Source organism: Phyllostomus discolor, chromosome 2, assembly GCF_004126475.2.
Source record: "Phyllostomus discolor isolate MPI-MPIP mPhyDis1 chromosome 2, mPhyDis1.pri.v3, whole genome shotgun sequence".
NCBI classification, from domain to species: domain Eukaryota; kingdom Metazoa; phylum Chordata; class Mammalia; order Chiroptera; family Phyllostomidae; genus Phyllostomus; species Phyllostomus discolor.
Window position 1 is genome coordinate 26,325,327 of NC_040904.2, and position 27,601 is coordinate 26,352,927.

General features: G+C 35.6%; 1 protein-coding gene across 1 annotated transcript in view; it reads right to left on the reverse strand.

The window, feature by feature from the left end:
* Positions 1-27,601, reverse strand: part of IFT80 (intraflagellar transport 80) — a 107,570-nt gene that overhangs the window by 15,218 nt on the left and 64,751 nt on the right. Inside the window, exons 9-15 of the mRNA XM_028504881.2 lie at positions 26,658-26,837; positions 17,836-17,954; positions 13,882-13,956; positions 9,972-10,135; positions 5,784-5,848; positions 1,537-1,672; positions 982-1,129 (exon numbers count right to left, since the gene is read on the reverse strand). Of these exons, the coding sequence (XP_028360682.1) occupies positions 982-1,129; positions 1,537-1,672; positions 5,784-5,848; positions 9,972-10,135; positions 13,882-13,956; positions 17,836-17,954; positions 26,658-26,837 (887 nt within the window). The remainder of the gene's footprint in view (positions 1-981; positions 1,130-1,536; positions 1,673-5,783; positions 5,849-9,971; positions 10,136-13,881; positions 13,957-17,835; positions 17,955-26,657; positions 26,838-27,601) is intronic.

Sequence of the window (27,601 nt, forward strand, 5' to 3'; positions counted from 1 at the left end):
AATTTGGGGAGTTGATCCCTGACATACATATGAAGTATCCAACTTCCAAAATGCATCTCCAAAAAAGTTAACTCCACAGAGAATGTATGTATTGAAATAAACACTTGAATCTAACTTGTTATATACACTTGGAACAAAATACACTATTTAATGTGGCAAAACTATTACATATGTGAGAGCTATTTCTAAAAACATTTCAAACAACTTTTTTCCCTCAGTTCTAAGGTAAGTCACACAAATGATTCACTAAACTTGAGCTTTTAAAGTATTAAAGTGTAAACCCTTAAAAATTAAGCTGATTTCAAGATTATTCTCCCACCATAAAAAAAGGTAAACTTTAAGTAAAGAGACTAACTTCTCTTTATTAGTTTAAAAACTTTTAATATGATGTCTCTCCAGTTTTGCTAAGGTTGTGAATTTGAATATCAAAAATGAACTCAAAATAGATTTGCAAATTAGGCTAAGATTTAAAAGTTGAGAAGTCTTTGTGATTCTATTTTGTCAAGACTGAGAGATCCCCTTACTGTTTCTTAGAGGATTTGATATTTTTTATCTTTAATATTAATTTCAAAATTCAATGCTAGATTGAATTCAATTTTAGAACACATATATTCCTGAACATCTTAAAATGATAATCTGAGATAGAGTCAAGTGACACAACCTTGTGACGAGGTTGTGACGAGGTTGTGTGTCACTGAAAAACCTTAGGAACTAGTTGAGTTACCATTAAATATTAAGCTTGAAAATTATATTCATGTAAGGAAAATTATATCCATATAAGAAACAAATAAATATAATAGCTTTATACAACACTTTTAACTTGGTTCCATCATTTAAGTCTCACTAAATTAACTTTAGCTGAACAAATTATTTAGCTGACTAAGTGAAAGACACCTTGTAGGATTAAAATTAGAGGCAAAGACATGACACTTTATTCGTTTTATTTACCAAAATAAAAAAGTCTATGCAGTAAAGCATTACCTTGCATCCTTTTCATACAATGTTTTAGGCAAAATGTCTCTGTCCACATAAACTGTGTTAGGGTAATACCACACTGTAAATCGAGTATCTTGAAGTCCGCAAAGGATATTGCACGTATCACTCCACGCCAAAGTGTGCACCATTGTTCCTCATTTTAAAAAGAATGTTAATGCACTATTAGTTCCACTATATAAATATTAAAAATATATCTTTAAAATCAGCTGACATACAAGGCCCCATCTAATTTCTGGTAGGTATGACTCTAATTTCTAATCATATAATGGCAAAACATGTACAAAAATTCACATAAGAATTGATGGAAATATTTGAATATTCTAACCACAACCATTATATTTTTAATTTCCAAGTCTTTCTTCAATGCCAATTTAGCTGTGGTAGCTAAAGATTTGCTATTAAAATGGAGTTAAATAGGTAAAAAAATGTTATGAAATTAAATCATTCATAGATTCATTCAAGAAAGTAAGCTATTTATATGGCAATAGATCTAAGAAAATTGAAAGTAATTAAAATTCTAAATGGGTTACAACTTTTTACCGAGTTTGACAATTTGTTCTTCCTTCCCAAATCGTTTCACTGAGGTGATATAAAGATCTCTATTTTTATCAATGAAAGCAATTTTTCTATCATTGGTAAGTCCTTTTTGATCTAGAGCAATTTCCAAAATTTCACTCTAAAAAAAAAAATTAAATACCGGATTAGTTTTAGTGCTTGACCATCAGACCATTTTAATTATTTAAAGAACATCTGTTTACTTAAAGATCATTATAAATCACTCCCCTACTTACAGTGATAAACTGCCCGTTAAATAATTTTAAACTGCTAGCACACTAATAAATCAAAAGCTATACTAACACGTACTTTTAAAAAAATTTACCAGGGAAAGATGCCCCTTACAACACTAAAATAACATACACTTTGAAACCGAGAAAGCTGACAAACACTTCCATCTTAGTGGCAGGGTGACGGGGGAGAGGCAGGTGGGTGTCACATGGGAGGTCTACTTTGAAAAAAAAGAGAGGACATCTACTTGGACTAAGGTCCTCATACCGAAGTTCACTCTAAGCATATTGGCTATATTGCAAAGACTTGTAAGAACTGATTTGTGGAAATATCTTGTATTTAGAGCGTTAAATTTTATAGATCCTTTCACATTCATTTCATGTGAAACAAGAAACAATCTTCTGATGTAGGATTATGATACTTATTTTGCAGATGAGAAGACTGAGATCCATAGCCATTAAGTGATTTTGCTCAGAAAAAGCTGGTAACAAGCATAACTCGATTTTACAACCCAGACTTCTGACCGCATAGCAAGTGGTCTGTCTACAGTAGCAAAGTACCTCTGGCATGTTGCATTCATCTATTATATCATCATACTAGCCAGTAAAATGAATTTCCTTGTAATTTGAAAATGGTTCAGTATGGATTTATTTCAATTCAATTCAAGGGGTATCTGTTTACTGCTTATTATGTCTGAAGACCTGCTAGGATCTGTGAATTCAGTAAGAATCATGATCACATCAAGCAGTCATACCTATCATATACTACCATAACATCCTGAAAAAAACCAAAACCTGCATATACCCTTATGCAAGTTGAGGGGTCAGAATAAACCATGTATCAGTTCATAATACATTAAAAAAAACTCTTCTCTTTGCAAATACCATCAGTTGTATTTTAAGGAAGAAAAGAATGTTGTGCCACGTATATCAAGCTATGTATGAAATATTATTTTAGGTATTTTCAAAAGGGAAGCCTTTCATAGAAACTGATCTTTACAATAAAGAACTCCTCATACCCATCAAAAGTACCTAATATACAAGGTGGGGACAAAAGTAGGTTCACAGTTGTGAGTATATGAAACAGTTTATTCCTGTATTATTTATTGTATTATTTTCCATATAAACAACCATAAACCTACTTTTGCCACAACCTGTATTTTAAAAAAAACTGTTAAACAGATATGATTCTCCTCACTAAGGAATTCAAACGGAAAGACTGACAGTAGCAATGCCTTGGTGCACAGTGTGGGGAGGAGGGTTTCCTCCCCATTCTCTCTTCACTCAGCGGGGCTTTCCCACGCTCCTCCCGTCCAGTCCTGCTAAGGCCCCTTCTGTCTGATTCCTCCTGAGTTGCTCTCTGCAGTGAGACATGGAAGCAGCTTCCTGTTCACTTGAACCTTCTCCCTTGACCTACACTAACATTCATTTAATAAAAGACAGACCAGAGTTCTAGTTTTGGCTCTGTTACGTATTTGGGTAGGTCTTGGTTTTTAGTGTCTTCATATAAAATGAAATAAAACAGACTGAGTGACTTTCTCTAGAGAATGCCAAATTTTTAAATCCTCTGTATTATATACAAGACAAAGAGGTAAAAATGTCTTGTGCAACTTCATTTGTACAATAATGAAATTGTAACTTTCTTACTCCTAGAAAGTGTTCTAGAAAAAGAATTAACAACACTAAAAGAAATGTTTGTTAAAGCTTACTAAATGGCCCTCATTTCAACCCAACTAACAAAAATAATATCTTCAATAGCTGAGAAATTGATTCCCTTTTTTAAATGCTTAATCCTACTGAAAAGGAAGAATTCTGCTTACATAGTCTTGATTTAAAATGATCGTAACAAAGAGAATGTGGGGACAGAGGCATCTCATGTATAAAGGGGGGGTGCTCAAAACACAGAACTTATAAAAAATTCTGTATTTACTCTTACATGTTTAAACTTCAGTCACCTTCGAAATACTCTCCATTTGGTGCAATATGCCCTATCAAGACTTTTTTCCACTGCTCAAAACAGTTTTTGAACTTGTCAATTTTAATGTCTTTTAGTGCTTCTGCTGTTTTTTGGTCCCCCTCTTCCACAGCAGCAAAACATTTCCCTTTGAGGACTTTTTTTCTCCCAGAAAACAAAAAAAAAGTTGGTTGAGTTGGGATCAACTGAATAGGGAGGGTGGGGCACAGGGGTCATGCAGTTTTGGTCAAAAACTGCTGAACACTCAGTGTTGAATGGGCAGGTATACTTACAAGTCACCCATTATAAAATAGTCAAACCCAGTGAAGGAATCTTCAAAAAAAAATTCACTGAAGCCAAATGCAGCCTCTCACAACAATGCCAGCTGGTACACTGGTACAGATGGGTTCCTAGAACACTTACAGAGCAGGGGAAGCCCTCCAGAAGATAATTCTGTTTTTTGGGAGGTCCCCCCTCCCAAGTATTACTAGTGAGAATATAAATTGATACAATCTCTTTGCAAGATAACCTGACAATACTTATTTGAAAAGTAATTCATCTTGGCAATATTGTAATAGAAAAAGACTGGAAACGAATTGTCCATCACTTGGGTACAGGTTAAATAAATTCTGATACATCCATAAAATATTATATATGGTGGGAGGGTGGTGGGGGGAGGGTTGAGGAACCACATTATCTGATATGTAAAGATCTCCAGAAAGAATGTTGTGTGAGAAAATCAAGGTGCAGAGTTATATGTTATGGTTTTGTAAAAGAGGGAGAAAAGAACATATCTCAGTTTTATTCATATATACACTAAGTATCTCTGAAAGGGCCCTGACTGGTGTGGCTCAGTTGTTTGGAGCATCATCCTATAAACCAAAATGCTGCAAGTTCGATGCCTCCTCAGGGTACATACCTAGGTTGCAGGTTTGCTCCCTGGTTGAGGCACGACTGATGTCTCTTTCGCACATCCATGTTTCTTTCCCCCTCCCTCCCTCCCTTCCCTTCCCTCTAAAATCAATAAGCATGTCCTCAGGTGAGGATAAAAATATAAATAAATCAATAAACAAACAAACAAACAAACAAAACTAGTACCCAAGTTGTACCCCAGACCATTATATCAGCAAGGGAGGGGCAGTCTTTTAAAAAAAAAATCTCTGAAAGGATGTGTAGGAGATTAATCAAGTGGTTATTTATTTTGTAGAAAGAAACTGTATTGATGAGGGACAGGTATAGTGGACAAACATTTTCACTGTATAGTTTTCTATGCTTTTTGATTTCTGAACTATATGAACGTACGTGCTAATCAAACTTACATCTAATAAATACAAAAAGAAAAGTGTAACACTTTACTCAAAGCATTGAACAATATCGTTAAAGGTATCTTTAGACCCTAATATATCACTTATTAGAAAGATAACACAATAAAGTGTGCTCCTTTGTTTATTCAAGGCTAAAAATCAGGAAGCAATAAATGATTCACAATTCAGTGTCTTTTTGTACTTCTACAGAATTTTTTTTCAGTTTAACTACAGTCTTAAAAACCTAAAGAAAATGCTGACAATGGAAAAGCTGCAATGCATTTTGAAATATAAATACATTTTTATTTACTGATTGGTACAAATTTAATCACAAAAGAACATTTTATTGAAAAGCAGAAATGAGCCTAGACAGCAGACACCTAAGTCAGATCCTTTTATTCACTTAATTTCCATATGTAGCTATGTTTTCCTCCTTAAAATGAAAATATTTTATTATTTTCCTTTCTTCCTTTTTTTCTTTTTATTATAGTTGTTCCAATTTTTCCACCTTTGCCCCCTCCACCTAGCACCCCACACTCCCCCAGGCAATCCCCCCCCCACTGTTCATGTCCATGGGTCATACACGTAAGTTCTTTGGCTGCTCCATTTCCTATGCTGCACTTTACATCCCCATGGCTATTCTATAACTCCCTATTTGTAATTCTTAATCTCTTAAAATGAAAACAATGTTAAAAAGGAAGTAATTACAGGCCATTTACATTAGAAATAACTAATGTCCATTACCTTATGAGAAAGAAGCTTCCCATCACCTAATGGTTTTCCAGTTGATGCCTCAAAGAGGAAGATTACTTTAAAAAAAAAAGTAGAACATTAGTTAATGTATTATGTTAGCATTTTTATTGGTAAACTTCAATGGAATTACCATAATCCTCATGAGAAATTATCTAACTCAGTGGCCCATACAGTATCTATCAGCATAGAAGAGCAGCGGTATCAAATTCCTATGTATTAATGGGCTCATAATTCTGATGAAAACAGTAGAACTGGATACATCTTCCCAAAACATACATTCCCTAATCAGAATTGTTGTTAATGGTATGGCTTCAAGGCTACATGGGATCAATGATGGCAAGTCCAAATCTGGATGTTATCTCTAGTTTTGATAACTCTGATCTAGACCAATCTAACACCACAATCATTTGACAAAGGAAAATCATATCAAGTGCTTACTATAATACCAGGCCATGTGTTTTGTGCTGTTCATTTCCCTGTGGTCAGTATACCACTATGGTATAATTTGTCTGACACTTGTCCTGAATTCCTGGCAGAGAACTTGAACCCTTGGAATCCCTTGAGGGATAGGACTGTCTTTGTTTGCTAAAAGGGATACTTGGGGGAACAGACGCTGCTTCTGACCCTTTCTGTTTCACCAAAGGTTTCCAGACACGACGGTGGTATTACTAGCAGTATCTTCTCTATTTTAAAAGGATGGTTGGAGGGGGAAGATTGTTGGAGTGTTTTTTGTGATTCTCTAATTACTTCAGCCCAAGATTCATCCCTAATGGAGTGATTTTATATAACTGACCATACACATAGGATTACAGAAATTAAATGACAGAAATGGCATGAAAAGACAAAAGTGGTACAAGCAGTCAGCAAAAAAAAAATTTGGACAATTTATAAAGATCATAAAAATGTTAAAATACATATAATGTGATATTTAAATTCCAGAGGAACACACTTTTAATATGTATATTGATTATTAGCTTTTAGTAAACCTTAGGATATTAAGTTTGAGGTCACTGGTTATATTCACAAGAAAACCCTGTCACAATAGTAAGTTATGTTCTAAGACTGCTGATTATGCTGAGAAAGATGACAAAGGAAAATATGTAAAAGAATTTTTAATTTATAGAAATAAAATGAGAAAAACTTGGTTTCCATTTTAAAAAATGCTTTGGGCTTGGCTAAACCCAGTTATTTTCATAGCCACACAAACTAATAACTTAGAAAGAAAAAGCCTTCCACCCTCATGCTGACTGCACGTATTTTATAGAGCTGGAGGTGTAAGGATGAACACGTCTACTCTCCCACAACTGGCCCTGACCTGTGGGAGGCCGGACCTGCGTTTTAGCGATAACATGTAACAAAAACTGGCAGAAAGAACAACTAAGGAGCTGGAAGCTGAAAGAACTGCTTCTAAACTTAACTGTTCTCTAACTTCCACACCCCTTACACCCAGACATTTCTTTCAAATAATCACCCTTACTAATATCATTCTGTATCTGTGAAGATGAACAGGGAGAAGTCGAAAGCAGTACCTCTTGCCCTGGCTGGTGTAGCTCAGCGGTTGAGTGCTGGTCTGAGAATCTAAGGGCTATTGGTTCAATTCTCAGTCTAGGGCACATGCCTGGGTTGTGGGCCAGGTCCCCAGTAAGGGGGTGTGCAAGAGGCAACCACACATTGATGTTTCTCACTGTCTTCTTCTCCCTCCCTCCCCCTCTCCAAAAGATAAATAAAATCTTTAAAAAAAAAAAAAAGCAGTACCTCTTTACTACTTAAACAATTATCCCAAGGGGTATCTTTGAATCCATGTGCCATGTATTCATTGAGCACCTACCATAACATAGAGTTCTGGGGTTGGTTCAAGGATCCTGCCTATAAAGAAGGTCCCAGATTAGGAAGGAACCACTGGTTTTACTTGTGGATGGCCGCCTTGAAAGGAAATTTTAACAATTCCATGGTAAGGATTTAGATACTTCAATTGTGTTTTCTATTGTTAGCATAAACCTCTATTTAGCCACTCATGAGTACTGGTTTCTTTAAAAGTGAACATAAGGAAAATATTTCCCTTCTCAATTTTTATCAGTTCTACAACAATTTTATTTTAGTCTTTCAATTTTCTTTTTATAGCAAAAGAAAACTACACAATTATCTTGCTCAACAATCAAAATTTATGTCAATAAAGCAAAATGAATTGGCATACATGTAAATCCATATTTCTGAAAATGTTCATAATTCTTTCTAAATGTAAAATTCTATGAACTAGCAAAGGATTAAAGAATAATGAAATGTTTCAGATACGAATTAACTATAGAAAATTTCAGAAGTCTTTGGTCCTCTTACCTTTCTCTACTCACTTCCTAAGTGATTTCATTTGGCGTCATGGCACCACCTGCACGTCAATGACTCCTAAAGTTATGTCTCTCGTCCCCACCTCTGTCCTGAGCCCTGGGCTTGTTCATGCAATTGTTTACTCTCCATCTACCCTCAGATGTCTAAAAAGCATTTAAACTTACCAAGGCCAAAACTTTGGGGTGGCCAAAAAGTTTGTTTAGTTTTTTTGATATGATGGCTTTAGTCTTTAACTTCATTCAAAACAATTTTGTTAGACTGTACTGTGGCAGCTGCCATATCAGCGTGCATTAAAAAAAAAAACTTACCGAAGTTGGTGAGTTTTTGTGTAGCAATTTTAACATTGAAGATGGAAGAAGATACACGACATTTTAGGCATATTATGCTTCATTATTTCAAGAACAGTAAAAACACAACTGAAAAGCCATAAAAGGCTTGTGCAGTGTATGGAGAAGGTGCTGTGACTGATTGATGTCAGTGTATGGAGAAGGTGACTGTGACTGTCAAAAGTGGTTTGCAAAGTTTCTTGGTACTGTTGACATTTTGGCTAAATAATTCTTTGCTAGAGGTCTGTCTTATGTGTGGGAAGATGTTTAGCAGCACCCCTGGCCTCTGCCCACTAGAAGCCAATAGCAGGAGATAGCCAATATACTCAAAGTATCCAAATCAATAAAATTATTGGTGAAAATGAGAAATGTATGTATGTTTTAAGGAAAAAACTGAACAGACTTTTTGGCCCACCCAATAGAACCCTGGGTTTGTGTACCTCCTCTAACTTCCCCCTCCCCTGTTTTCCATCTCAATCACCCATGATAAAAACCTATGATAATATGTTTACCTCCTCTTGTTCCCTCATGCCCCCATCCTTACCATAGGCAAGTCTTCACACGACCTGGTTCCTGCTCATCTATTCTCTGTCCTCCTCTCCTGGGACTCTGCTTATCTCAGGTGGACCTGGTCACAAGGCCTTCTGGCAGTTCTTGTACATGCTAATCATTCCACCTCAGAACCCTTGCACTTGCTTGTCCTGTTCCCCTCCCCCACTTCCGGATCTCTCTGTTCCCTCACCCTGCCCTGGTTTTCCTCACAGCAAGTTATCACTAGCTACTTTTGTATTTGTCTGTCTTGTTCGCCATCGTATCCTCAACTTCTGGAAAAGCACTTGGCACACAGTAAACACTTATGTTTGTTGGATAAATGAAATTGTGATACAGCAATGCCTTAATAAAATAGTTTTCTGGACTGTGCAATTGCAGAACACCCGACGTATTAATTTACAAATACTAATGTGGTCTAGGATTTTACATGAAAATTTAAAATTATTCATAACTTTTTTCTACTTAATTTAAAATACTGATTTTAATAATATATAAGTAAAATAAATAGTACAATGAAGCATACACTATTTACAATGAAGCCAAATGTTACCAAATGAAGAAAAAGGAAATATTTTAAAAATCAATACACTTAAAAAGTAATCTGAACCTTTTTCAGATTTACAATCTTGAATTCAAACTCTCTACCAACAGCTACTGAATATGTAAAGATTTATTCCTTACCCACTAAGCTTTGTTACTGCTGTGACATTATATATTTGTTAAATTAAGTGTCACAACTTTATATATAATATTACAACCTCAGTTCTGTCATCGATTCATGAATTACAACTTCAGTTTTTTCATTAATTCATGATTAGGAAAAATAAAAAGGTCTTAATTCTTTCATACAAAGTTAACACATTAAAAATGAGAAAATGAAAGTTACTTTATGAAAATTTTACAATATTAACAAATGTCACAGAAATCTGACATAGAATATTATAGAAAATGTACTTACTTTTTTCATCAGCTTTATCTTTTATTGCTATGGTATCATTACTCAGAGACACAGTTTGTGCATTTAGAATATCTGTTCTCATTCCAGGAAATTTTGGAGAAGAAATAAAGCGTCCTTCATAAGAATATAAATAGATACCACCACCATCTACAAGAAGAAAATGTCTAAAAAATAAAGAATAAAAAATATTCTCAAGTAGGAGTTTACTTCCCTTTGGAAAAATCTAAATCTTATAATTAAAATCAGTCCATAGATACACACAAAATGAAATATTCAAACAACCTGAAAAGACAACACTGGTTGTTCTGGTTTGTTTCTAGGTTTTTGTTTTTTGATGGAGGTCAAAGAAGTAACATGAAAATGCCCATAATCACCACCCTATATACTAAAATTCTGACCCTGTTTACATTATACTTGCAATTCTTTTCCTTTCCTAAAGAAGCATTTCTATACAAAGGCAATAGGAAAATCTCACAACTTACAATTCAGTGATTTTAATTCCTGATGCTATATATACTACAAAACAGCATGAATACATATTTCACAATTAACAATTATGCTAAAGGCAAAAATTAAGCTCTGGCTGGTGTGGCTCAGTGGATTGGGCACCGGCCTGTGAACCAAAGGGTCACCAGTTTGATTCCCAGTCAGGGCACATGCCTGGACTGTGGGCCAGGTCCCTGGTGGGGAGCACACGAGAGGCAACCACACACTGATGTTTCTCTCCTCCTCTTTCTTCGTCCCTTCCCCCTCTCTAAAAATAAATAAATAAAATCTTTTTAAAAAAGACAAAGATTAAATATTGGCTAAAGTCCAAAACAGTAAAAATGACTCAAAAATTAACATCAGGGCCAGTATTTATTAAAATTGGATGCTTTGACTTTGACCATCAGCAATGTATTCATATCTAAAATAACATTTTTTTTCCCAGCCAGGACTAGGGTTCATTCACTGTGTGGACAGCTATATTCAAGGCATAAGGGTTCTGTGTAGCCAATTTTTTATTAAGTCAAAATGTAAATATTTAATGGCTGTTATTGTTTCTTTGAAAACTGGGGACAGACTCATAGATGGAGAGTAGGAGGACAGGAAGTTGTCGGGGGGGAGGCTAGGGGTGGAGGGACTGAGCAAAAAGGAAAAAGGAATCATGGACAACAGTACAAAGACTGCTGGGAGGAGGGATATATAAGAGGACTAAAGGATAATGGAAAAAATACAATAAAGATTAAATACAAAAAAATTTATAAACACTGCAAAAGTACAATTGAAACAATACAGAGAAATCAAAAGATCTCTTGTAATCCTACTTCTGTAAAGATAATGCATAGCAAACAAAGTATGAATATACTGTAACTTTACTTAGCTAATGCACTCCTAACAGACTTTTATTTCAGATTATTTACTGTTCTAAAGAATGCCTAGAGTCTATACACATTTCTGTATGTGTACTTATTTCCTTGGTACAATTTCTAGAAATACAGTTATTGGATTGAAGGCCTTACACTGTTAACATTTTAATATATATTGTTAAACTGCCCCTGGAAAGGTTGTATTGATTTACACTCCTACGACTGCCATATTGAAGTGCCTATTTCTTCAATACTGAACACATTATTACATTTTTAAATCTTATGTCCAAGGTTTTAATATCCTTGATTCAGAACTAATTCTTGACTCAGAAGTTGCTAATTGCTCTTTCTTGTTATGGAAACAAATAGGAAATAAACACCAAACCAATGAAAAGTTAGTGCATAATAAATCCCCAATACATGTTGGGGGTTCCCCCCAAAAACTGGAATTATCTTCTGGAGGTCAGGCCCCTTGTAGTAAAGGCTTCCCCCCGTTAGGTGAGTGTTCTAGGAACCCATCTGTATGAGTGTACCAGCTGGCATTGTTGTGAGAGGCTGCATTCGGCTCAGTGAAATTTTTTGAAGACTCAACACATTTGCCTAGTTCATAATGGGTGATTTGTGAGTGTACCTGCCCACACTGTGCTGCGTGTTCAGCAGTTTTTGACCAAAAAAACTACATGACCCTTATGCCCTACCCTTCTTGTTCACCCAATCTTGCCCTGAGTGGCTTTTGTTTCCCTGGATGAAAAAAAGCCCTCAAAGTCCTCAAAGGGAAACATTTTGCTGATATGGAAGAAGTGAAACAAAAAAACGGAAGATGCAATTAAAAGACATCAAAATAGGTTCAAAAATTCTTTTGAACAGTGGTAAAAACATCTTGATAGGTGTATTGCATCTAATGGAGAGTACTTTGAAGGTGACTGAAGTTTAAACATGTAATAATAAATACATATTTTTAATAAATAAATTCCTGGTTTTTGGGGTCTCCCCTCACATACACCTTAATTAAATTAATACTTGAGAATTAAAGTATAGTTTATTTAATTAAAGGGTTTGGACCTTATACACTAGTGTATAGTAGCTAATGTTGACAAAGTAATACATCATATTGCTATAAATTCTTTCTTAGCATCAGTACTAAAAGCGTTTTCTCTCCTAAAGATACTACAGCTTCTAATCTTGAAAATAAACAGTGTTTCAAGGGGCAAACATAACTAAATGTACAAATAAGACCAGCAACAGGCACTGAGTACAAAGTTCTTTAATTACCTGATAATTTATTCCACTGACACATGCCTTTACTAAGAGCATATTCAATAAATACATTTATAAATACATCAATTTGGAATTGTCTGAGTAAAAAGAATTTCAGAAATATGGTTTTTTAGACAGCTCACATCTTAAGTGGCAAAGATGTCTTTTTAAAAAATGTGTAACTAAATAAATCATACATTCACTTTTACCAAACAGATGATACAAAATTTGACACAGTTATTTTCTTGATCAATCAAAGTCATACATATAATGATCATACTCTTCAACAACTAGTTAACTGATAGCTTTGACTCACAAGAATCTGTTGGTGCATCAAAAGAATTACATCACTCAGCTACACAGGTCTATGCTTTAAGTATTCTTTCTGTTCCCTTGCCAGGCAGTCACTTTTCTTCCTGTCACTGCGCCATTCCTCTTCTGGTTTGCTATTTATAAAATGCTATGGGCTAGAAAACCTGGTAATAAACACTATTAAGAGCTGCCTAGGTGGTGAGTAATAAAAAAAGGGATGAGGAATAAAATACATGGTTTAGTGCAAATATTTTTATAGGTAGCTATTTTAGGTAATTGTCTGTTATATTTTTATACTTTATTCCAGGTTTTACTGGGTTGTAGCTTTCTAACTTTGACTTGTGATTCAGGAGTGGATCACGGTACTTAAAAGACTGATAGTTTTCATGGAAAAGTATGGATTCCTGAGTAATAGCTATTCCATGCTTACTCTAGTTCATTGGTTTGGAGTTTCTTAGTCCTGTATACACTGGAGAGTTTGGAAGAGAATATTATTTCTCAAACTTGGTCAGAGCCAAGTAGTGGCTCATAAAATCAATGAGTTTGAACCAATATTTAAAAATAAAAACAGAAGAGAACAGAAAACAAAGGGACCATGAAGTCAAAACTATTTCATATCAATTTGCCTGTTTCACTCTCATTTTCTCATGTCATTATTCTGATGTTTACTTCTAATAAGTTTATTCTCATCGTTTTAAATAAATAACCTCCAAATCTCAACTTTAATTTTGATACAGTAAATGGTGATATATAAAACCCTCAGTATCTTTGTAAGAAGGTAAGCAAATTCTGAGACCAAAAAGTTTCAGAACTATCAATCTAAGAACTCATCCTCTGACTTTCTCCTTTTAAAATAAATAGTAAAAACGGATTGATAACCAATGACTATTGTACAATATCATTCTGTAAACAGCATGCTTTAAAGAGTGCTTTGCTGTGATCTGAAGTATCTGAACCCCAAATTCAATAATCAAACATGATAAGCAAATTACCTTTCTGCCTGCAGAATTAAACTAACAGTTCCTTCTTTGAGATCAAATATAAGTGGTGTGTTCCAGTTCTTTGTACTAGAAGATAAATAAAATGGATATTTATTAACATTTAAAATACTGAACACTTTTTATAAGACAGGTACTCACTTTAAGTGTTTTGAGTTTCACAATAACTCAGTATATGTTTCTATTGCAGCAGTTGGCACATTGTTCTGAAACTATTCCCTTAACTTCTGTACCCCCAACTAGAATGCAGACTTGGTCCCTAGCACCTAGGGAGCAGAGGGAGCATTCAATAACAGTTATTGTAGGAATCACAATAAATGAATTGAAGAATTCTTATACTTAAGTACAAGTTCTGTCATGTATTAGCTTTGTGCTTCGGGCAACTCATCTGATGTTTCTCAGCTGAAAAACAGTAGCAGTGTGGCCCAGTGAAGGAAGGATGGGTTTTTGGCTTAACAGCTCAGGATTAGAAATCTGGTTTTACCACTGTTGGCCAAATCTTAATAAACTTAGTCCCCTAAGTGTCAATTTCTTTATTTGTAATATGAAGATAATGGCAACTTACCTAAGTGTTTAGCTAATGGCCTATTATATAGCAGATACTGAACAAACAGAAACTATAGTAACAATAAGATGATAAACAGGATTATTTTTCCTACAGGTCTCCCAAACAGATGTTTGTGAAGCATTCTATAAACTGTAAAATATTATATAAGTACTTATTAACTAAATAGATGAATAACTGAACAAATAACTCCTTTAGTTTTTATAGTGTAATATGATTCAAAGATAAGGATGGGTAGAGAGAACATTTACAACCTGAAAAACCTATCTCCAGATAATCGGTTGTTTCACAATTTAAAATAGTTTTTATTACTCCTATGTATTCTGGATCTCTCAATTATTTTCATAGAAGCAACCCTTTATTTTTTTTAAAGGTCTTGGCTCTTAAACTTACATTTATTTATTTATTTATTTTAAAGATTTTATTTGTTGTTTAGAGAGAGGGGAAGGGAAGGAGAAACAGAAGGACAAAACACTAATGTGTGAAACACCGACCACCCCCAACAGGGGACCTGGCCCGCAACCCAGGCTTGTGCCCCAATTGGGAACTGAACCAGTGACTTTTGGTTCACAGGCTGGCACTCAACTCACTGAGCCACACCAGCCAGGGGCAGAAGCGATGCTTTAAATTTCATCTTCAGAACTAGAAGATGCAAGAAAGGGAAGGATGCAGTGAGGACATACACTGGTGGGAGATTAATCTTGGCTAATGTAGGGTCTGATACCCATTTCAATAAGTAAATGCATGCATAAAGCAAAACAACAAATAAATTAGTACTAATAATTAGTAAGTCTGGGTTTTGCAGGTATGATAAAGATGTGCTTTTGTATTTTAGAAAAAATATGGCATGCTTCATTTATGAAGCTATTAGAATTAACCTTCATTCTTTGTCAAAAGAGCTGATAAGAATAGTGATTATGTGAGGTATTTTTAATGTCCCCTCACAAAATGAGATTTCTAACAACTGAGAAATAAACATGCCATGGAAATATAAACTCCCCAAACCATACTGTTGAATAATCAAGAGCATTTTCTATACAATTATTGGTAAAATTAGAAGAAAATTTAACACACAGTTGCATATATTCTTTTTGCAGAACTTGTTTTTTCCAGAACTTCTCATATAAACTACTATATTGCTTGCAAGTTTGTTTTAAAAGTTGTATTTTTTATTACTAAAAAAAGGGCAACAGTTATTAAAAACTTAGATTCAAATCCTAGCTCTTCCTTTAGTAAAGAAGTTAAGTAATTGGGCCTGTGGCCAGTTATTTAATTCCTCCCTATGTCATTTAGTTTCTTCATCTCATAAAATGGGGGTAATGATAACAACAGTACCCAACACACAGGGTAAATTAGGTCATGACCATAAAAAAAGTCTAACAGTGCTCAGTAAGTGATAATTATTACATAAAACCCTAGAAAGCTTTTTAATGGAATGAAATAGGTTTTGGCGATGACAGGTGTCAGGACTACCCGTTCCTACTACTGCTCCTTGGTATTCCACATCATTAGATGTTTTGTGCCTTAAGGAATGTCTTGACAACAAGCGAGGGGAGTCATGGTTAAATCAGAAAAGAGAAGTAGTCTACTATTTTGCCAAATATTAACCGGTAAAAGTTAATTAATGGGAAAGGTGGAGTGACCAAAAACACCCCTGCTAAACTTTTGGTAACTATTTTTAAAAGCAACCTCTCAAATATAAGTAACACCTAATGATACTAACCCTACCCTTTTCAATGGGTAACCCTACAGATCCAAACATTACATCCTTCTGCAGAGTAGAAGAAATCCCTCCAATACAGCTGTTCAGAGTCCTACCTTCTTCAAACAAACAAACCCTAAAATGAAGAGATATTCTCTATTTCTGCAACCCCATGAAAACATCTGAATAAGTATTATTCAGATACTAATGTACACTAAGTGATTATTAAGATTTTTCTCACATTCTATATAATACCTTCCCTATATCTCAACTATTTAACTTTGTATCTTTCTTGACTTTTTTCACATTTTCCCTGTTGTTCCTTCTGTTTCATTCTTGAGAAATGAATTTTCATGTAAAACTGAGCTCCTTGTTTCTCAGCCCCCTCTCCTCTGCTTCCCTCTACTCCAGACTTGGCTATTATCCCAGCTACAGATTCTGATCAGTAGCAAATTTACACAGTGACTGAGGAATATTAATACATAGTTTTAAGAACTGTCAATTGGGTATCTTTGTGCTGTGTATTACTGGGTATTAGGATACCAAGAAAACACTATTTTTCATGCTTTCATTTATTCATCTAAAACTATTTTCTTATTTACTAAGTACCTACTACATGCTGGGCACTATGCTACATGAAAGTGTCAGGAGCACAACTCCTGAAAGTGTCACAGTGGCTACCTGAGTTTTCTGGATAGTTAAGGAGTCAACTGGTGGTATGCTAGAGCCGGCTTGTACCAACTGTTTGATTTTTAGGAATTTGCAAGCCAATTGTTCAATAAAGCCATTATTTAAAATTATACTACATTATATTTAAAACAAAGATAATAAATACTTAAAACATCACCTCCAGATTATGTTACACATTTTACTATTATCTGTGCACTTGAGATTTACGTGGCAATACTACGGAATGGTTTGCAGCTGTGCGCCCCTCCTCACTTCTGCTCTCAGACACCACACTGGCAGCTTGAAATCGGCCACAGTTCCAGTATTCACATCATAGAAATCAGCAATCAATGCGTATCAAGTCTGTTTGTTTCCAGAAAGTCCACTGTTCAACATTTATTAGCATATACTGAGTCACCATTTAAAAAATACCAAGTATATTATTAGAGTTTTAGGTGCAAGTCTTGGAAGTGTTGAATCATTCTCTGACTTCTAATGCAAAGTATACTGAATGCAATATTTGCATTCATCATCCCTGGACAACTCTGGGTCATCAATATGAACATCCCTGATTACCCTGAGCTATGTTAAGCCTAAATGCCTCCTCGTGTCCTTACTGAATATATGTCAGCCTATTGTCAGGCTGCCAACTGTCCCCTATTCCAATGGTTGGGACTTTCCTTTTCATATCACTTATCAGCTGCTCCTAATCTTCTCTGGAATCTGAAATCAAATGATACTAAATTCCTTAGAACTGTGAGTAAAGTAAGAGCAACACTATTCCAGAGAAGCACTTTAAAAGTGATTATTAACTTTTGATTCACAAACTTTACTGGATCTATTTTCAGTGCTCACAGCTCACTTTTTCTCACTCTTGTTTGGGATGAAGTTCAGGGTAGGTGAGATTTTGAGAAGGGTAAGTTTAAACCAAACCATGTTGTTGCAAAAGATTAAAAATAAATTCCTCACCACAGACAAAACTCTGGATTTTTAAGAAAAGCAAGATGCTTACGAGAACACATAACATTGAAGAGACGTTGAAACAACTAAGTGTGCATAGTTCAAAGATGCTTTAATGACTCTATCACGGAATTCCAGTAAATCCACTGCATCATTAAGAACATTACGAACCTAAACAAGGAAAAATGAAATACCAACAAACAACATTAAAATACATCAAACTTTTATTAGATGTTCACAAGATTTTGAAAAACAAAAAAATTCAATGCTCTCATGATTGACTGCCCAATCATATAAAAAAGAATTCAATAGGAACTAGGCATCAGATGGCATGTTTGGGTATAAAAATCAACCAACAGGATTACAGACACAAAAAAATCCTTTGGAAATAAACAGAAAAAGATGTATAGAGATTTCTAACCTGCAAGCCAATCTGAATGATGTAGCAATGGAGAAATAGGGTGAAAAATGCTATAACCTTGAGATATAGTCAAAGAAGGGTGGCAGACAGGAGTTGGGAAGAGACTACTATACAGGGTGGAGCAAAAGTAGGTTGACAGTTGTTCATATGAAAAATAATACAATAATTAGTAAATAATAATACATAAACACACTGTCTTGTGTACTCACAACTGTAAACCTACTTTTGTCCTATCATATACAATTTCTGTTCAAAATGGTAAGTATATGAGGTCTGTCTGGGAAAAGTCCAGCTGTTGTTAACAAAATGAGAATTGATGTAACCTGGCAGCCAAGGAGAGTGGACTGGAATGTGCATGGGTGAACAATGACAACTTCACTGTACTAGTCAGTGAGGGTTGTAGATGCCATTGAGTGAGCATGTGGACTGTGTGGACATGACATTCAAAATGACCGAGTAGAACAATGAATCTGCATCAAATTTTGTGTAAGCTTGAACTTTCCTCTCCAGAAACTATTAGGATGACTCAGAAGGCCACAGCTGTGGGAAACTGATGACTGGCAGCTTCACCACAACAATGTGTCTGCTTATGCATCACATCTCGTGCAGAGTTTTTGGTGAAACATCAAATTACCCAGGTGACTCAGCCCCACTAGAGCCCAGATTTGGCAACCTGTGACTTCTGGCTTTTTAAAACTAAAATCACCTTTGAAAGGGAAGAGATTTCAGACCATCAAAGAGATTCAGGAAAATACAATAGGGCAGCTGATGGCAATTAGGAGAACTGTGTGAGGTCCCTAAGTACCTACTTTGAAGGGGACTGAGGCCTCACTGTCCTAGTACAATGTTTCTTGTATCTTGTATGTTCTACAATAAAAGTCTCTATTTTTCACATTACATGGCTGAATACCTTCTGGACAGGCCTCATATATCTTTTTCAGTGTTAGCTATTACTTTAAAATTTAAGTTCTAAAAAAAAGAGAGATAATAACTTCAAAAATCAAAAGCAGAAGAGGATGTATTAGTCAAGAAACCAACTGCATAGTGAAAAAAACCAAGCTGCAATGAGGAGAGAAAGTATTTCCATATGTAAAAACACAGAGATGATATATAAGAAAACTAATCACCAACTAACAAAAGGAGATGTGGCTTTGATAGTCAAAAGTTTTATAAATGTTTGTAACAGAATCAAGTTTCTGAGGATTTTAACAGTTGGTAGTGTTGGCCCAAAATCCCAAAGTTGACTGACAATCTGCAAGAAATCTGGAAAAATGTTGGGCAAGTTAAATTTATCTAATCTCTGGTCAGTAGCAGAATGGGTAAGATATTATAGTACGAGCTGAAAAAGAAAAAAAGTTAATTGTAATCAGTATTTCTCCTCAACATGATATCTTTCTAAATACAGCGTTATGTGACAATTACAGTATTAATGAAGAATGACAGGGTGTGGGAAAAAAGATAGGAGGACAAAGCCAAACTTCTTATAAGTATTTCTTGGAAGTATTTCTATCTATAAGGCACATTATATTTTTATTACCTGCTCCTCAACTCCCAACACCACCAAACTATTATCACCACAACAATAGAGAGCAAAATTATGTACACATATATTCCTTGACCCAGTAATCTTGCTTCTGGAATTCTGGCCCAAAGATGAACAAGCAAAACCATGAGATAACATGCACACAAGTCTATTACTACACACAGCATAATGGTAACAGCAACAGACTAGAAACAGCCAACTACCAGTACAGGATAGGTACATTCACAAGTGGAACGCCATGCGGCTGTAAAAGGAACAGGACCATCTATGGAGTGTTCTCCAGTATATATCATAAAGTTTAAAATGCAAGACACCAAACAGTGTGTATAGTATGATACCTTTTATTTAATAAAGGGAAGGACTCGGAGATATATGCATTTGTTTATATTAAAAAATAAAACAAGAAATCTAAAATAGTATTCAGTAACATATTATTAGAATAATATTGATTGATTATTTGAAACATATTTTAGGAGACATACACAGGGTCCAGCACCAATAATGCCCCTTTTATTATAAAATCTTTTTATTACAAAGTTATAAGCATGTAATTCTGTCACATAATAGTATCACATTCAAGTATAGCATATGACATTTTAGGTAAAATGTTGAAATTAAAACTATATAATTATTACACCCATGTTATCACCCTACCTACCACCACTCACACAGGCCTTACTTCCTGTTCCAGATGGAAAAAGTAAGGTCTGCTTGAGTGTGGTTGGCAGGGTCCATGAATGCTTTGCACGAGATGGACAGCAATTTGAACATTTCACCTAAAATGTCATGTGCTGTGCTTGAGTGTGATATTGTTATGTTACAGAATTACAGGCTTATGATTTTGTAACAATAAAAAGGAGTGTTATTTGTGCCATATATATATATAGATAGATAGATAGATATAGATATATAGATATACATATATATCTCTCTATGTATAGCGCGCCATTAATTTCTTCAGGAACCAAAATTTTCTTATAAAAGAACTTCAAATTAAAAACCAAGAGTAAAACTCTGTAATCTAAAATTTGAACTTGAAGCCTCAGCATACACTCCTGACATATTTTTATGTCAAAAATAAATACATTTTATCTAGAAGTAATGATCAAACCAGTAATAATGAGCACACCCAGCACCTGGATCATGGCCTCTAAATAACATTCCCCTCCAAAAGGAACAAGGCCTTCTTGGAAAAATGGCTGATCTCCAAGTCTGGAACAGAAAATGTATAAGAGGAGCCTAGAACATCTTGTCAGTAATGCGAGCAAGCTACTAAGATCAGGTGATTGCTGTGGGGAAGAGGGGTATAAGGGGACTAAATGGTAATGGGAAAAAATATAATAAAGATTAAATTTAAAAAAGAAAAAGAAAAAAGAACAGAAGAGCAAATTAGCCAAAGCCACTTGAGCATTAAAGAAAATAATAACTGCAATGGATTGAAACACAACAAAAATGTTAAAATCTGCAAATTTATAATGATAACATCATCAACAACAACAAAAAAGAAACTTATTGGACATGCTAGAAAATCAACTCATTATATGAAAACTGATAAATGAAGGAAAATAATTAAAAATTTGGCTCACCTCAGGGTAACCAAATGGTTGATGAGGTAAAGTCTTTGATAAAAGTTTTAGCTAATAAATACAGAAGGAATGATAGAATTACAAATTAACACTTAGTAACTCCCAATGAAACATGACTCTCGACAAGTATCATCTACAGCAAATAGAAATATTAAATTAAGCCCTGGCTGGTGTGGCTCAGTAGATTGAGCATAGGCCTGCGAACCAAAGGGTTGCCAGTTCGATTCCCAGTCAGGGCACATGCCTGGGTTGTAGGCCAGGTCCCCAGTAGGGGGCAAGAAAGAGGCAATCACACATTGATGTTTCTCTCCTTTTCTTTAAAATAAAAAACGAGAGAAAAAGAAATATTCAGTTCAAAGTCTAATGGGGCGTTATATAATAGATACACCAGACTGACAACCTGAACACACTAATCAATCTGTGCGTCCCTGAAGGAGAAATAAGCAGACGTGTCTCCTGATGTGATGTGATGGGAAGCGCACAGCCTCACCTACAAAGCAGTCATCATCAAGGCTCAAACAGGGATTGTTCCAGATTTTAAAAGACTGAAAAGACAAATTAACTAAATGCAATGTGGGACCTTGTTTCCTGATACAAACAAGCAAACAGTAAAAATATACAAACAAACAGAGAAATGGAACCTGTCACTGTAGAAAGACATTTAGGAAACAACTAGAGAAATGTGAACTATTGTTATGGTTATGCTAAAATAAAAATAGCTCTTATCTGTTAGACATTTTTAAAATTCTTAATAAAAAGAGTGATGCCAGGACCCGTGGTAAAGAAAAAGAATATGTTCACGTCACTCTTCAATGGGTGGGGAAGTGACTGCAGGAAAGGGGAGCAGTCCGACAGCAGGAGTTCAAGGGGCTGGAGTTCTTCAGGGAGAAAGGAGTTGTTTGGCCTGGGATCAGCAATGGCGGGTAAGGGAGACACTTCCCCCAACCTCCGGACCCAGCTATGCTTGGCATAAAGAAGAAATACATCTCTCCTTGGGAAGGCTATAGGAGAAACAATGGCCTCAGGAAGCTGGTTTTTACTTAAAACAAAAATGTATAGAGTGCCTTGAATGAAAACGCTGAGCTCTGTCTGTCTGCAAGGCCACAGAGGTGTGCCGTGGATGTGTACTGCACAACTCTTGGTCTCAGGCAACAGGCCCCGGGCGCTGAGCAAGTCATGCCTCCAGGTGGTAACCCTGTGAATCTCTCTTCAAACCCTAGGCTTTTAAAAGTCTTCTTGCATGAAGGGGAGAAGAGGGCTACCCCACAGATCCCCATGCTCTAATTTCAAACAGAGACCCGGATCTGGCCATTTGTCTCACTTCGGGTACTTTTAGTTCCATTAGCAGCAGCCACTCTCCTCACTGTCTTCGCCTGCCTGCTCTGGACCTGGAGTCAAGCAGGTCAGGGCCCGCATTCCACACTCTGCATTTCTGTTCCATTTCTGGTCCACAGAAATGTTTATCTTGTTTTTTGAGTCCACATAAGACATTTAAAAAATATTTTTTCATATATTATTGATGTCTTTGGAGCCAAAGGTATATCTATTCCTTCCAAGTGTGAACTTATGACACCATCTTCACTAGAAGTCTGAGCTCCCAGAAACTTTTTAAAAGGTCCAAAATGCCATCCTTTCCTAGAAACATTTTAAAGTTAATGGAGTGAAATAAAAGTTTTTAAAGGAAGTTATATGATAGTTTCTTTATAGCAATGATACCCAGTGAAACAAACCTGCTCTGAATACAGGCTTAGAGAAATTCAGTATTTAAAAACCCAATTGTATAAACTTGTCTACATAAATTATTTAAATTATAGACAGGTTTCTTAAAATTCATATTTGCCCAAAGCTTCACATGGAAGAAATCTCTTTTTTGTGTGTGTGTGAATCTGGAACACTAGAACCAAACAGGAAAAAAATGCTAGCCATAATAAAAAAAACTAGCTCTGGCTGGTGTAGCTCAGTGGATTGGGCACCAGCTGTGAACCAAAGGGTCGGAGGTTTGATTCCCAGTCAGGGCACATGCCTGGGTTGCAGGTCAGGTCCCCTGTAGGAGCCATGTGAGAGGCAACTACACATTGGTGTTTCTCTCCCTCTCTTTCTCCCTCCCTTCTCCTCTCTCTAAAAATAAATAAATAAAATCTGTAAAAACCCCTAAAGGTACACTGATGATTGCTGTTAAAATTTCCCAACTACAGCAAATCCTACATCAAAAATGTCCTGATAAAACTTTAATTTGCATCTACTACTCTGCTCAATTCAGGGCAGATTCAGAATTAACCTCTTGATACTTTTATCTCCTGACCAAGATATTTAGAATCCCCAGATGTACATAAATCCAAAAATTCTGTTTCCAGATTTCCAAAATACCTGGTATCCAAAATACCACTTAATCCTATAGATAGCTATAATCACAGTAAGCAGCTACCATTTATTTTTGTTTTACATACATTATCTCATTTAATTCTCAAAATTTCTCTATTATTAACTCTTATCTTTACACAGGAGATAAAATGACTAAGATTCAAATAATCCTGAACTTCTGCAACTATTAAAAATCAAAGTTGTGGCTTATGCTAAATTAAGAGTGGTGGGAAAGAGGTAAGCTTGAGGCCTGAGAAACGCCTCATCTCCTACACCTGTACTCTCTCCCTTCCAGGCACTTCCTCCTAACAAAGACATCAACCATCCCGTTTGGGGGAGAAACATCCACTGGAATACAGCTCAGAGGCAAGGAGCTGATTAAGAAACCTCCCTTCAAGGTTACTGAGTCATAAAAAAGCTGGTAACAGGGATTCAGGTATAGCAATGTAGCCTACTGCCAAGTAAGGTCTAGATTCAAGAGCTACGATTCAACATGATCTCTGCTTTCTGAGTTAATGAAATACAAATCAACCAATAGTCTACTAAGCTCCTAAGGATATCGTAAAAGTCTATAAAACCAAGCAAACAAACAGTTGTGATTATTCCCTCTCTATGGCAATTCACAACCCCCACCTCAACAAAAGTAAGTGGGCAACTTCCACTCCTGGGTATTTACCCAAAGAAAACAAAAACACTAATTTGAAAAGATATATGAACCCTTATGTCCACTGCAGCATTATTTACCAGCGACAAGATATGGAGGCAACCTAAGTGTCCATTGGTAGATGCATGGATAAAGAAGGTGTGACTTGTTATGGAATATTGCTCAGCAAGAAAAAAGAATGAATATTGCCATTTGCAACACGGAAAGACCTAGAATATATTATGCTACATGAAATAGGTCAGACAAAGAAAAATACTGCATGATTTAGTTATATATGGAATTAAAAAAAACCACCAAATGAATAAACAAAATGAAACAGAAACAGACCCACAGATATACAGAACAAGCTGATGCTTACCACAGGGGAGGCAGAGGAGTGGAGGAAGAAAAAAATTTGCACTAAAATGGGGCTAGTTATTAGGGTTTTCTAAATATTATTGTGCAGGGTGTCTGAATTAAAAACAAACAAAGAAATCGCCACCTGCTTCCATTAGGGACTGAAAATAAAACTAAGTGGGCTACTAAAATGTATAGTCCCTAAAAAGGGAATCCTCTGACACAGCAGACTACCCCAGAAAGGCAAACTAGAGTTATGAAATTAACCAAGAAACTAACTCTGTTGCTAAGAAAAAGGGTCTCAAGTTCTCAGGATATTCCTGGCCAGCTCTATTTCAGCTATGGACCTGGCTCATCATTGTGTTATTTTCCCTTCTCCCCTCTTTCAGACTGTTTTCACCCTCATCATTTTAAATTGGGAACACAGGGCGAGTGAGGAGAATAATTAAAATACACATTTATTTATAGTTTTCCAGGCCAGAGATCTGAAGTGGAAAGAATAACTGGAAGAATCTGCGTTATCTTCTTTTGGGGAGGGGATGGGTTTATTTTCCATTGCATATGGAATAGCTGCATTAGTTAAGTAGTACAATGCTGAATTATACATATATGAATAAGGGTATGTATGTGTGGTTAGGTAGCTTGTAAAGTGGCTCTTAATGATCCTAACTTCTTGGTACCCGCATCCTTGTGTAAGTCTCTCCATTTGGGTGTGGACTGAACCATGTAGGAGCTTGCTTCCAATGAATTAAATATGGCGAAAGTGATGAGATGTCACTTGTAAGAGGAGAAAATACACATGGACATAAATGGGACAGTTTTGATCATGGGTTGGGACTGGGTGATGAGTGATAGAGATTCATTACACTATTCTACTTTTATATATGTTTTAAATATTCCATATTAATAAGTTTAAAAACTTAAAAATAAGTAAACAAAATAGAGAAAAATTATAGTGTGCCTAATCATTATGAATCTGGTGACCACATTATCCAAATTTAAAAATTTGGATTCTTAGGCTAAAAAATATTGGAATAGATCTATCCAAAAGATCACACAATATATGCTTCCAAATTTTTATAGTATTTATAACAACCTGAGTTCTGAATACTGAAGACAGCAGCAACTGATATAGACAGGGGAAAGAGGAGGAAGAAGGTCAAGTTCCCCTTTCTTTGGCAGAGGGTTTGCCATTGGCACATTGTCTTTGGCCTCTTCCTCCTACCTTTTATCAATTAACTTTCAAAATATCTGTTGAGTGCTTATTATACGCAAAGCACTGGGCCAGGTCCTCTAGGGGAAATAAAGAGAAGTGAAATGCAGGACAGTGTCGGAGGCTGACAGCTGAAGAGAGAACCCCTCCCTCTGATGTTCTCTGCCCGTGAAACATTTCCCTCTGCCCCCCACTTCTGCACCCCAACCTTTCTGTCTTCATCTACAAAGTACTTCACTCCAGAATTACCTGTCTTTCTTCCTAATTCCCAATAAGAACTTCCTATTATTTTCCCACTTTGGCTTGCCTTAGGTAATTCTTAAAGGGAAAAAAAAATAATAAGGTTAAATAAACTTATACAACTATAAATAAATAATGTAACCCTGATGTGATGAGAAAGAAGATTAGGCCTGCCTTGGCGTCAGGTCCAGGAACTAAATCTAATTTGTCATAGCTTCCCCCCTCCCTCCTCAGCAGAGTCCACACGTTTCCTAAATGTTTCATGTTTCACTATCCCTGACTCAACCCCATAACTGCAGTAGCTGTGGACACTTAGGGTCTATATTAGTGAAAGGTTCTTACCTTATGTCATGAAAAAATAATCACTAATAGTACAGTTAAACTACATCTAATGTGACTGAATTTCTATAAACTCAATTTAAATATAATTAATGAAGATAGTTCCATAATCTGTATAGCGAACCAATGTGAAAAGAAGCAGGTTTAATCACCCATGCACCCTAATCATACCTGCATAGTCCTCCTTTTCGTTAATGTCACTTGGAAGTTTTTCCACTCCCAACGCTGCTCCACCACGTGGGCAAAAACAACATGCCCGTTTCCGCAGGCTCCGGCGATCTGAGTGCCGTCAATGGACCATGCAATATTAAATATGCTGCCGGTGCTGGGCTTTTCTAAAGCGTATGACCACTGGGAAACAGAAAACAAGAGAGAAACCAATTTAGTTTTTTAAAATTTTAAGTTTTAAACTGAGCATATGTTAACATTAAGATAATTTTTTGGAAAAGTCTCCATTCTATAATTAAGAAATATTTTTGTTATTAAATCATAGTGTACTAAACAAAACATGTAAGTTTAAAGTACATAGTAGAATATGTATGAAACATGTAACATGTTTGAAATCTCTCAAGAACTGCAGAATGCCCACACCATTTCGAATCACATTATTACTTTTAAGTAACAATACTGTACACATACAAAAATTCTAGAAAAAAATCCAAGACATCTTACTATTAATTCTCAAGGATCTTTATAGTCCCTACATCTAAGAATTCTAATCATATTTTAAGAATGTCATTAAAAATTGAAACTAAACATAATGTAACTAAAACATTTTTGATATACACTTTAAATTGTGAAAGTATAGGTAAATTGATCTCTTTTTTTCCAGAATGCAGTAAGTATAAACTCTTCTATGTGAGAATCTTCTATGTGAGAATCTATGTGAAAATATTACCTAGATGTATCCAATAAGCATTAGCTGGAAGAAAAAAAAAAGAGGGGTGTGTGTGTATAAGACAGTAGAAAAAAACTTTGAAAGATGGTATTACATGCATTTTCTTTCATTTTTCAGATGCAAATATGTATATGCTATGTCAGGATCCAGGGCAAACCACCCCCAAATATCTCACAATGCCGTACTGATTACCAAAAATTAAAGTTACTTGAAAAGC